The 12414-nt window shown below is 45.2% G+C and overlaps 1 protein-coding gene and 1 pseudogene across 8 annotated transcripts in view; one reads left to right on the top strand and one right to left on the bottom strand.

The window, feature by feature from the left end:
* The window catches only part of SMOC1 (SPARC related modular calcium binding 1), a 142544-nt gene extending 137065 nt beyond the window's left edge, over positions 1–5479 (bottom strand). For 3 of the 7 annotated variants that reach the window (XM_081047574.1, XM_081047576.1, XM_081047571.1), the window contains exon 1: positions 5135–5441. In XM_081047574.1, the coding sequence (XP_080903700.1) occupies positions 5135–5233 (99 nt within the window). In that variant the 5' untranslated portion in view covers positions 5234–5441. Of the gene's footprint in view, positions 1–5134 lie in introns of all 7 variants that reach the window. The other 4 variants (XM_081047573.1, XM_081047575.1, XM_081047572.1 and 1 more) reach the window with 3 other exon arrangements.
* A 4400-nt stretch (positions 5480–9879) lies between these two features.
* On the top strand, positions 9880–10448 carry LOC308497904 (armadillo repeat-containing protein 10-like; annotated as a pseudogene). The gene has a single exon. The product of its transcript is annotated as an armadillo repeat-containing protein 10-like (transcript).
* The last annotated feature ends 1966 nt before the right edge of the window (positions 10449–12414 follow it).

The following is a 12414-nucleotide window of genomic DNA, read 5'->3' as shown; positions in this document are numbered from 1 at the left end:
AAAGGCTTCTGACCCAGGCCTCAGCTAGTGAACTCTTCTGCTCTGTAGGGCTGGGCGCTCAGATGTCCAGAGCTGATTCCCCTGCGCAAGGGAGAGGGAAGATTGCCCACCGCCAGCTCAGCTTTACACAAGCCCTTTGGCCAGCTGGTGTAGATATTTATGCCAGGGTTCTGGGTCTAACTGACCAAGAATTGAAACAAAAGCCAATAATCACTCCCCAAGGTGGTATTTTAGGTAGGGCCACATGCACATCTGGAAAGAGGGCAGAGGGAGCAGAAGGAAGCCAGAAAGGAGTCCTTACTTAGGGAATTTTTGTTGGTCTGACCTCAAGTGCAAAAAATTGCATTAATCATAAACTTTGGTTCATGATACACTCAACACTGGTCCATGCAGGGCTCGCTTTTATTTTTTATTTGATCAGCTATTAGAACTTTACTAATGAACAAATACCTTCAAACCCATCCTCCGCCCCACACACACAAATAGAGTTAAGTACTGACACTAACTTACGCTAACCCTATGATTTCCCCCACCAATCTGTCCCCCTGCCTCACCCTAACTTCCCCCTGAATCCTGTGCGCATGGTACCTTGCTTTTCTTTTAGCAGAGTTTTATTGCAGCTACATGTATACCTAAAAGCTTTTTTCTTTAACTTAACTATTCATAAGTGTATAAAAGCTGTCATGCTGCATCTTTTGGTGCATTTCTTTTACTTAATGTCCTATTAACAAGATTTGTCCATATATTTATTTACATGTGACTGTTGTTCATATGTTTTGACTGTGTTTAATTCTCCACTGAGTGAGTACATCTCAGTCTTCATCTGCCCACAAACTGATGGGCATTTGGGCCTTTACCAGGCTCATGGTATTGTGATCATAGTTGCATATGTCTCATATGGACCTGAGCTGCTCTTGGGCATATATACCTAGAAGTGGAATCGCTGGGCCATAGAAAACTGAATGTTCAACTTTAGGAGATAATGGGACAATAGCAAAATATTTTCATTTGATTGAATGTCCTAGAATTTCTAAGATGATTATGTCCTCTTCCTGCCTTCCTCAGTTTTTGTTTCTTTAAATTTCACATGTCAGCTCTGTCAAAATGATTAAACCAGGTTCTTAGCCAAACATCTGAGTAGCATCTCAGATAAATCCCCCATGTGGAAAAGAAGGCTGCTTTTCGGGCACACAGACAATAAGAAGGGCATCTATACAGACACAAGGACCCACCCTGGTCCAGACACTGAGGCAGGCCAGTCAAATGCAAGGTAACTGTCAAGAAGCTGCTTCACATTTGATAAATACAAGGTAAAAAAAAAAAAATAGGTTTAGGGGAGAGCTAAAACCTGCTCCCCATCCAAGTTTGCTTGCTCTCTCTCTCCTCCCCCAAACCTTCTATAACCACCATACATACTTATTTTTAAACAAAGAACAAAAGCCTAAACATGAGTAAAAAAATCATTTGTAAGTAACCAATTTCCGATTTAAATGAGAGCAGGGTGTCCAGCTTGGAGATCACTGTAGAGTCAAATTCATTTCAATAAATATTTACAGAATGCTTTGCATTGTGACCAATAAGATCTCTATTCTGCCCTCCAGGGTTTTCGAGCTTGTTCATGTAACAGGACAGGATCATGCACGAATTGCCAAAGGGGCCAGTTAGTGCTAAGAAGATGAAGACACTGGCCCAATGTCAAGATGCTCACTGTTGAAGGATTAGCAAAAGTTAGAACACAAGTGAATCAGATACCGAAGTTGTGCGAAGGTAAGAGTGATCAATTCTAACCAACAGGGTGTTCTGCAGGCAAATTCCTAGAGAGGGATGCTGGAGCTGGGTTTTGCAGGATGAACCAAGTAAGCAACAGAAGAGAGGACAAATGAAGTACAGATCTGAAACAATTAAAAAATCAAATGTCTTACTCCGACTTCTTGACCTGCCCATGTCTCCTATTTCCCAAACTTCTTAAACTCCTTCCTTCCTACTTCCTTCCTGCTGAAGCACCAAAAAAGTGGTACTCATGGATCACTGTGAAACACACATTATCAGCATATATTTGTTCATTCCACAAACAGCACCGAAGTCAATCCCCTGTGCTGAGCTCTGGGAATACACCAACGGACAAGATGGACACAGTTCCCACCCTCACCTAGCTCGCAGTCCTCAAGGGCAGACAGAGGATTAAACAAAGACAGGCAGTTGGCTTAGCTTGACCATCGGCCAGACTCCACTGGCCCAGGAGAGCCCCTCCCCCACCCCATCCCACCCCTGAAACATTTTCAGTAAATTGTCCAGGATTAAAGAAATGGCTGCCTCCTTGGTAATTAAAAGGATCCTGACCAGTGTCCCAGGTAGCCACGCAGCTGCTGAGGGCTGAGAGACTGAAAACTCAGGTGCTTCCTATACAACAGCCTCCAATCTGATACTTGATCGCTGCTGGTTTCCAGAGTCAAACAAATGTCAGGAATTTTATGAAGGCAGGAAGCAAATAAGGGGGCAAGGATTGGGGTCTAGGCCTCCGGGGAGCTCAATTAGTGAGCCAGATAAAGTTAAACGGAAAGGGCATGCTCTCGGTTTCCTAGAAAGCCAGCTGGAAAAGATGCCAATCCTTAAGCCTCTGTCACTCAAAAGATTAACAGAAGAGACTCAGGGGTGCCCAAGGGAATACTGCAACAAGCCAGATGTTTCTGCTCCTCCTATGACACTGCCGCTCACCACCAGTGCCACACTGCAGAGGCCACCAAGAAGCCACAGAAGAGAAATGGAGTCTTTGGGGATAGGTAGGAACTCAAAGACCCTTTAGTGAGACAGACAGCCCAAAATAGTGTTAACTCTTTCTGACAAACTCGCCTGTGCACCTGGGTCCTGTATTTTCTCATCGAGCCATCTCTTCCTTTAATAGCAACGGCGTCCCAAGGTGGATAAACATTCCCTACAGCTGCTTGGTGGTGTGGCAAGCACACAACCTGTACATCCCTATAAACTGGGATTTGGCTCACGGAGCTGCATGTGCACCAGGAGTGTTTCACGCAAGCTGCTCAGCCTCCCTGAATTTCACTTGCAGAATGTTCTTATAAGCATAAACAATCCTGGAAATGCCTAACCCACGTGTTCATAAATAGTAGCCTTACTGTTGCCTATAAATGCACTCAGGTAACCACAAGCTCAAGCTTTCTAAACTGTGTGTGTGTGTGTGTGTGTGTGTGTATGTGTGTGTGTGTGTGAGAGAGAGAGAGAGAGAGAGAGAGAGAGAGAGAGAGAGAAAACGCAGCTGGGGCACATAAAAATCCTATTTACATGTCCTGTTTATGTTCTATCACTTCTATCAAATTAAAAAACTAAAGAAGCTGAAGGGAGACGTAACCAATGCTCCTATTTTCCCGTGAAGTCCCTAGATTTCCCTGAAAAGTTGCTTCCTCCAATTTCAGGAAAGGCAGGGAAGGAGAGCCATATGGCTTGAGACTCTAGACATGCCCAGCAGCAAACGAGACCCCCACCATTTGTCTCTGGGCCTCTCCTGTGGGCGGGCATCCAGATTTCAGTCGGGGGTGCTCTGTTCTGCATCTCTGTCTTGACTGTTCCTAATTATTGGAGAGAACACCATGGCTCTCCTGACCTCAGAGTTTAAGAGCTGTGAGTCCTAATATCACACCAAGCAGCTTCATTTAAAAGGCATCCTCATCTGCACCCATAAAAGTCACTCCCGGAGCCCTGACTTGCCCCAGCTTTGAGAAGGCCTGCTGTCGAGGATTTACGACACGCCCTGGATCTAATCTGCCGCACTTTAACTGCTGCTGTTGCACATCTGGTCATAAAAGCAAGGGCCGGCCCAACACGGGGACAAACACTTTTCTTTCCTAAGTGGCTGCAAATCTGATCTCACAGTGATAGCTGGGCTCGGATGCAATCAGCCGGCATCTGGGCAGTCATTAAGGCTCGTCAAACTTTGCAAGGCTTTTGCTCCACACACGACAGCTATAAAGATGATTCTCATATAGCAAGAGCTATGAATAAAGAACCTGCAATCTGAACAGGTGGTAATGAGGCGAGGCCCAAGGATAGCCAGCAAAGCACACGTTGGTTAAGCAGCCAACTTTGTTTTTGCAAAGATCCTAAGTAGCTACTTCCATGGACTCTCACCATGCCTGCGGGTTGAGGCAAGCAGCTACCCTGAGAGGCGATTGCCCTGACATAAGCTAATTCTTGGCCAGAGATTGTCTGGATAAGTTCGGTCAAATGAACAACGAACGAGGTAGTTTAACAGAACATTTTTTAAGGCAGTGGAATCTTTCATTAGATCAATTGTGGGGGTTAGGGGGAGCAATAATCTAGTCCAGAAATGAACAAAATGCTGTTGGTTCCAGGAGAGTTTACAATGCCCTGGACAGCCTGTCCTGTGTACAGAATTGGCACGTTTCATATCGTTCATAAACTCCAATCAGACCAAGGTTCAACAAATAGTCCAAGCTCCCAGCCCCGAACCCAGGAGAAGAGACCCTTGCACGCTGCGCAGCTCCTCTCCACCTCTTCACAGCCCCCACCTCTACCTCTCCTCCAGGACTGTGCGCAGCAGGAAAGAGCATTAAAATTATCTGCTGTGGGTTTTACGAGCAGCGATCGCTTTTTAAAACAACAACAACACAAGGTCCTTGTGTGGCTCTCGGGTAACCTAAAACTCTAGAGACAGAGCTGCCCCCTCCCCCTCCCCCCCCCCCCCCCCCCCCGCCGCCTGCCAAGAACGCCAGCGCTCGGGGAGCGGGTGCAGTGTGAGACCACAGGGCAGCCCTACTTGAGCGGAGAACTAGCCACTCTCGGACTCAGGAGGCACTTCTAAGGGTCTTCGAGCAAACTGCCCTGGGAGAAAGCATTGGGAAAAAACCACCAGTGACAGTTCGGGGGGATTAGAGGGTAGGCAGAGTCGGTGCTGAGAGAAAGGATTGGGGGTGGGGGAAAGACAATGGGTGAAATTTTTATTACAGCAACTTCTATAAGAAGCCCACAGTTGACTGGGTAGTAGGTGAAGAGGGGGGACAAAGTCTGACACCTCCCTTTCCCCTCCCCCCGCCCCCGAGGATGTGGGCGAGCGACCTCGGTCTCCCTCTGCAGGTGGGCGCGCGGCTGGGGGCGCACTTACCCGGGGGCCCGTGGTGCGGTGGCCGCGAGCCGGGGACAGCTGCACCAACATGAGCAGCAAGTGGGGCGTGAGCAGGCGGGCGCAGCGCGCGGGCAGCATGGTGCCAGCGGGCTGCGGGCCGGGGTCGCGGGCTCCGCGGGGCGCACAGCTGCGCCTGCCTCGCTGCTTTCCTTCCCTCGGGGGCGCTGGGGGCGGCGGCGGCGGAGGCGGTGCGGCGCGGGCTGGAGGCTGCGGGCAGAGCGCACAGTCATGAACCGCGAAGGAGGGAGCTGAAGTGAGAGCGTGTGCTCCGCGCGCGGCACCCGCTGGGCTCGGCCGGGCCGCAGCGGCAGCAGGTTGGATGCCAGAGCCCGAGCCATGGGAATTCCCGTTATAAATCCCCGGGAGGGGCGGGGCGGAGCCCGGCGGCCCTGATTGACGGGCCGAGAGGCCCGTAGCAGCCGCCTCTCTGGCAGGTGAAAGCCAATGGGAGAAAGGAAAGAGGGGCGGCTCGCGGTCAACCCCACTGAGGAGCTACACACGGTTGCTCCGCTGCAGTGGGCTCCCGGAGAGACTGGGGTCAAGAGGAACTTTCTGTCTGAGGAAGCCTACGAGAGCTCCATCAGCCTTAACCCACCAGAATGCCAACCCGGCTAATGACTATGCCTTAGGCATGTATAGGTTTCAGCTCAAGTACATGTGTTGTCGCACAACAGCCCAATGAAATAAGCAGGGAAAATACTCCTCGCCCCATTTTTAAGATGAGGATCGTAGGCCGCAGAGGCGCTAAGAAATCCACTTCCCACTGCACCAACACCAAGAACTGGGAAGTCGTCAGATGAGGTGCACAGAGCAGACTGTGATCAGCATTGAGGGTGGGGAGCTTCTGTCAAAGAATCTTCCAGAGGGTGACACCCCAAGCCCCACAGCGGTTGCCCCAGGAGAAGTGTCAAGGAAACAAAGTGAAGCACTGCTAGGCATCTGCCTGCTGGGGGGCGGAGGAGAGGGGTGTCTATGGGTGAGCCGTAATGCCCAGTGTGGCCTATAGTGAACCTGGAATTGGAACCCAGGCTTCTGGCTCCCTGCCTGGAACTGTAGGGCCAAGGGGCAGCCTGTGTGTGGCCTAGGAGCCCTGGGGAAGGGGATCAGAGAGACCCTGGTCTTCTAGTGGGGGAGAGGGAGGAGAAAGCATCCGTGGGAGGGAAAGTTATGGGTGCACAGACCCCAGAGATGGGTCAGAGGAGGGAGGGGAAACCTCTCCTGTATGCCCAACCCACTTGTAGATGACAGCACAGCAAAGGGTCCAGTCAGGTGTTGGAGGAACTCTGCCCAGGGTGGTCCCCAGAGGGCCATCTCGTGAATAGTCAGAGCCACATCACACCAGCTCCACAACCAGAGCAAGGTGGTCCACTACATTCATCCAAGAGAACCATGGTTTGTCTTCTTATGTGGAGTACAATCCTTAGAGTCTAATTCCATTAGAGTGGACCACTCACTTCAGGAGGAAGAAATCTTTTCTCCAGCCAGATTGGAAGCAACACGGCACTTAACTCCTCCTCCCTGTCTGGACCTGAGAGGTCCTGACAAAGGTTAGCACTGCTCCCTTAAGACGTCTCTCTGGGTTGTATGAACAAGCTTCCCACCCAACTCCTGCATTCAGTTTTGCCGACTCCCCTTGCCTTCCCCATCCAGCCTCTACCCTACAGTCAGTCATTCCTCCAAAGAGCAAATCTGAATCTACCATTCCCTGTTTAAAATGCTTCAACTCTCCCCAGTGCCCTCGGATTAAAAAGCCCAGACTGGTTGCTGGAACACGTACAAAGGACTTGTGGGTCTCCAAACAAAAATGAAGACCACCTCTAAGAGAAGTGCCTAGCTTCCTCTGCTGGGAAATAGTGCAGTGGTAAGAGCAGCTCTCTGGAGCCAGACAGGATGGGGTCAAATCCTGGGTCTGCCACCTAGTGGTATAACCTTGCACAAGGCACTTTACTTGTGTGGGGTCCAGTTTTCCCCTCTGTAAAATGGGGATAAAAATACCACCCGCTTCATGAGTTGTTGTCCGTACTAAAAGAGGTGGAGTATATAAAGCCCTTAGAATGGTTATGTTAGAAATATTACCATCTGGCACACACAGAGGGCAGGACAAATGCCCATCTCACTTTATCCTCAGAATGATCCTGTGGAGTAGATAGGTCCAACTTCACTGACAGGTAAATGGATACTCCATGAGATTGTGACTTGCCTGGCCTCATTTGGCTGGCAAATGACAGCCGAGATTCAAGCCCAGGTTTTCAGAGTCTAATTCTGCCTCTGTCATGTGATGACTGCTATGTTTCATCTCAAATGCCATAGGGTTAGACATTCCCTATGTGCTCGTAGGGAATTTCTTCAGTGGCTTGCAAAGGAAACGAGACTTCTGACTTCACTGAACTTCAGGGAAAGAGCGTGGAAACAGCCAGGGTCAGGCCTTCCTGAAAACAGCCCTTGTGATCTGGCATCCTGGGGATTTGCCCAGCTGGACTTGTGTCACTTGTCCAGTAATACTTTGCCTCCTGCAGCACTTACATCAATTCCCATGTGCCCACCTAAGTGCTTACCCACCAAAGGCTCGGCAGGATGGAAACGTTATCATCAGGCTCAGCAGCCTGACAGGTTTGTCCTGACTCTACCACCTGGCCACATGCACCCCATCAAGCTGGTCAACTTCTTTCTGTTGCTGGAATTATTGAGAAATCTGTTGAAGTAAGTAAATATGCTTGAGATGGCCCCCGAGTATCTGGCAGCACCAAATGCCCAGGGAAAAGGCATTGCAGTAGTCCTTTCCATCCACAACACCACATGCTGCTTTCCAGCCAGAGAGCTTATTTCCAAGTGTTCGTTGGTCCAAAAGTCTACATTATTCTGGATTTCAACCATGTAGTTTAGTTTAAAATATGAGCAACTGCTTTCCAGTTACTTTGCTCAGCAAGTATTTTCTTTCCCTCTGGTTGGCATGTGGGGCCTGTCGTAACCATGACCATCATTCAAATGATGCATTTTCTTCTCCCAACTCCTCCCAAGCCCTGAAAAGGTTAGAAATTCCAGAGAACTATTAGTCCCAAACAGTGTCTCTCTGCCAGGTTCAATCTTCAGATCCAAGCAAAGAATGAAATTGACAAGTTCCTTCTTTCCCTGGAGACCAGGCTTATCATCCAAAAATAAATCTAGCTATCCTGGCATCTGGTCTGTCCAGTTTCAGCCATACTCCTGGTCCTGAGAGACTTCTGTTTGCAAGGGGATATTTCAGTGGAAGAAATATAATACTTCATATCCCATATTGAGGCCTGAAAGCCTCAAATATTTAGTACTAGCTAGGAACGCCTGTTTCAAATATATTTGTATTTCTATATAATCCAGAGGAGGCTTGCCTTGTCTCATATTCAAAATGGAGCCTTTCCATTCATTTTAACAAGCCCTTTGAAGCATTTCCTTCTGTGCCCAGCACAATGCTCGTCATTATGAGAAATCTGTGGGTGCACACGCTGCCCTCTGAGAGGTTACAATCTAATTTAAGACACAGAGCAGACAGCTACCTGGAGACCATATTTAAGAGCAATCCGCAATGTGTATTTGGGACTCAGAAAGCAGGGACCCACTTATAGACCAAATGGGCATAAGGTCTCATGAAGAAGGTACATCTTAAGTGGAGTTTTGAAGAAAAGTGCTTCTATAATATAAACATACCTTGATTTATGTTCGATTCACTTGTGACAATGGTAGCAACAGAAGAAGATGAGTTGTGTCTGAGGTCCAGGACTCATTTCAAATATACCACTGAGCTAGGAAGCCTGGGTTCTAGTTCTGGATTTATGACTAACTAGCGGTAACATTTAGCATTGGACTGAGGTAGGTATTGATAGTCCCATTATGCAGATGAGATTGATCTACAGAAGCTAACCTTACTAAGGTCAGTCCCGAAGTTTTAAATATAGACAACAATACACAAGTAAATAAATACATAAATAAATAAGGTGATGGAGGTGTTAATTAACTCAATATTGGAATCTTTTCATAATGTATACATGTCAAATCATCATGTTGTACACTTTAAATATCTCACAGTGTTATGTTAATTACACCTCAATAAAACTGAAAAAAATACGTATATCAAAAATAACTAGGGTGACTTAAACAATTTAAAAGCTTATTTCTTCTCTCTTTTGTACATGAATTCCATTCAAATTTTAGGGTAGATCCCTCTAACCCATATTCCTGCTAAACTCTCTCTAACCCAGATTTCTTCTAATGTCACTCTGGCATTCTTAATAAGCAGCTTCTACCTCGTGGTCCAAGATGGCTGCTCATGCTCTAGACATTACATCTGTTTCCCAGTCAACGCAGTGGGGGGGGGGGGGGAGAAGGGGAAGTAAAAGAAGAACATGCCTCTTTCTTTAAGGACATTTCCCAGAAGTCACATTTCATTTTACCCATTGGCTAGAATGTAGTCATTAGAATGTAGTCATATGATCACATCTAGCTATAGAGAAGCTGAAAAACAGGTAGTCGTACGTAGCTCAAGGTGGCAAAATGTGTCCAACTGAAAAATCAGGGTTTATGTTATAAGGAAGAACATAATACTCGGGGACAACTAGCAGTAGGGGCTATCATCATTATGATACCGCAAGTTGACAAACGAAAGAACCATGGATAATGCAGTGGTCCGGAGTGTTCAATTATGGCTTCCCTCTAGCTCTGCATGTCCAGCTCCCTCAGACTCAAAAGTATCAATGGCCATAGCTTTAAATACACTGAATAACCTGAGTGTGAATGTTGAAAATAAAATCAGATAAAGGTCTATATTAATCAAGTCGGTGAGGATGTCTTCTCTGGTCCCCTCAACTCCCCGGTGCAGCTCATCAGAATAAGATTGTTAACAAACATGACAGTTAGCAATGATCACAAGCACATGCTTACCAGTTACATTGCAGACCTTTTCCAAGTGTTGTTTACAGGAAATGGAAGCAACAAGTTTCAAGTTTTGAAACTGTTTTTGAATTTGTCTGAAAATCCAGCCATGATAGAAGGACTACATGGTGACCAAGTGGATTCATCATTCCTTGCCCTTTTTGATGGCCATGTGGCAAAAGAGATTCTGCTTCGAGTTCTTATTTCATTATTTCAAAATATAAATAACTGCCTCAAAAACGAAGGCCATTTAGCTATTCAGCCTACTTTCACTAAAGGTTCACTGTTTTTCCTGTTACATGGGAAAGAGTGTGCCCAGAAAATGAGAGCTTCAGTTAATCACTATGATGTGGAAGTGAAGGAAAAGGTAACAATAATACCCAAATTCTAACTGGTTGGTCATATTTTTCCAAAAAGTAATGCAGTCTGGAAGTAATGCACAGAAACTTATTTTTCATCTTCCTTACAAAGGGATTCTTTCAGCTGCTGAATTTAAACAGTAAATATCATGTTTCATCATTTACACAGCTATAACTTGCCATGGTCTTCTGGTTTATTTTGGACCATTTTATTGATACCAAATGAATATAACAGCTTGTTCCGAAATATTTATTTCTTTTTATTTTGCTATTTGCTGAGATACTTCAATTAGTTCTCTAAATGAAGTGACAGTGACCTTATACATAAGCTACCCTTCTAGTGTTTGCTGTGATTTGAGAGCAATAGTTGATTAATTAGTTGTTTCAGAACTGCCATAGGAATAACGCCTAGCAATGAGATCCTGCACTCTCAGGTCCACCTGCCAGCCTAGACATACTACTTTCAAAATCTATTCTAATCATTGGAATCTAGTGTAGTCAATGAAAATTGTAAACTTTTAGGAGAGACTTTTCCTAGTACTCACACACTCCCATTCAATGTGCCAGTATGTAAAGATGCTGGGTATAAAACACAGAGATCAATCAAAATGTCCATCTATAGGCAATTGGTTAAATCAATTATCTAGTCTTTAAAAAATGAAGCAGTTCTGAGTGTGCTAATGTGGAAAGACAACCAAGAAATATGGATGTATTTTTTTAAATGAAAAACATTTATGCTTTTTTATGTATTTTTTAAATGAAAAATATTTATAAACAGAACACTTTTAAAATGATACCCACACTTCTGGGAGTGGGATTGGGTAGCGAGGAAATGATTTTTCTATGTATACCTTCTATTGTTTCAAGTTTTTACTATGGCATGAATTTTATAATAATTAAAAATATATATGTATATATACGTATATATACATATACATATATATACATATATATACACACACACACACACACACACACACACACATATATATATATATATATATATATATAAATGGCTTTAGGGCCCAACACTCAGACTTTTTTTTTTGACATATAAGATTGTGTTAGCCCAAGGTGTACACATAATGCTTTAATATATGTATATATTGAGAAATAATCACCACAATAAGTCTAGTTAACATCTGTCACTTCATATAGTTATATATTTTTCCCTTATGATGAGAACTTTTAAGATCTACTCTCTTAGCACTTTCAAATATGCAATGCAGTACGAGTATTATTAACTATAGTCACCGTGCAGTACATTAAAATTTATTCATTTTATAACTGGAAGTTTGTACCTTTTGACCATCTTCACCCATTTCCACCCCCCACCCCCACCCCCCACCTCTGACAACCACCAATCTGTTCTCTGTATCTACGAGCTCCATTTTTTTGTTTTATTTTGTTTTGTTTTTAGATTCTACATATCAGTGAGATCATACTATATTTGTCTTTCTCTGTCTGATTTATTTCACTTAACATAATGTACCCAAGGTCCATCCATGTTGTTGCAAATGGCAAGATTTCCTTATTTTTTTTGTTTTAAGATTTTATTGGGGGAATGGGAACAGGACTTTATTGGGAAACAGTGTGTATTTCCAGGACTTTTTTCCAAGTCAAGTTGTTGTCCTTTCAGTCTTAGTTGTGGCGGGCGCAGCCCACCATCCCTTGCGGGACTTGAGGAATCAAACTGGCAACCTTGTGGTTGAGAGCCCACTGGCCCATGTGGGAATCGAAGCGGCAGCCTTCGGAGTTAGGAGCATGGAGCTCTAACCGCCTGAGCCACCAGGCCTGGCCCTCCTTATTCTTTATGGCTAAATAATATGTTGTTGTACATGTACCACATTTTCTTTATCCATTCATCTATCGATGGACACTTAGGTAGTTTCCATATCTCTGCTATTGTAAATAATGCTGCAATAAACATGGGTGCAGATCGCTTTTCAAGTTAGTGTTTTCATTTTCTTCAGATAAATAACCAGAAGCGGAATTGCT

The sequence above is a fragment of the Rhinolophus hipposideros genome (assembly GCF_964194185.1).
Source record: "Rhinolophus hipposideros genome assembly, chromosome: 5".
Classification (NCBI taxonomy): domain Eukaryota; kingdom Metazoa; phylum Chordata; class Mammalia; order Chiroptera; family Rhinolophidae; genus Rhinolophus; species Rhinolophus hipposideros.
The sequence above is the reverse complement of the archived record's forward strand: the minus strand, read 5'-3'. Positions and strand labels throughout refer to the sequence as shown.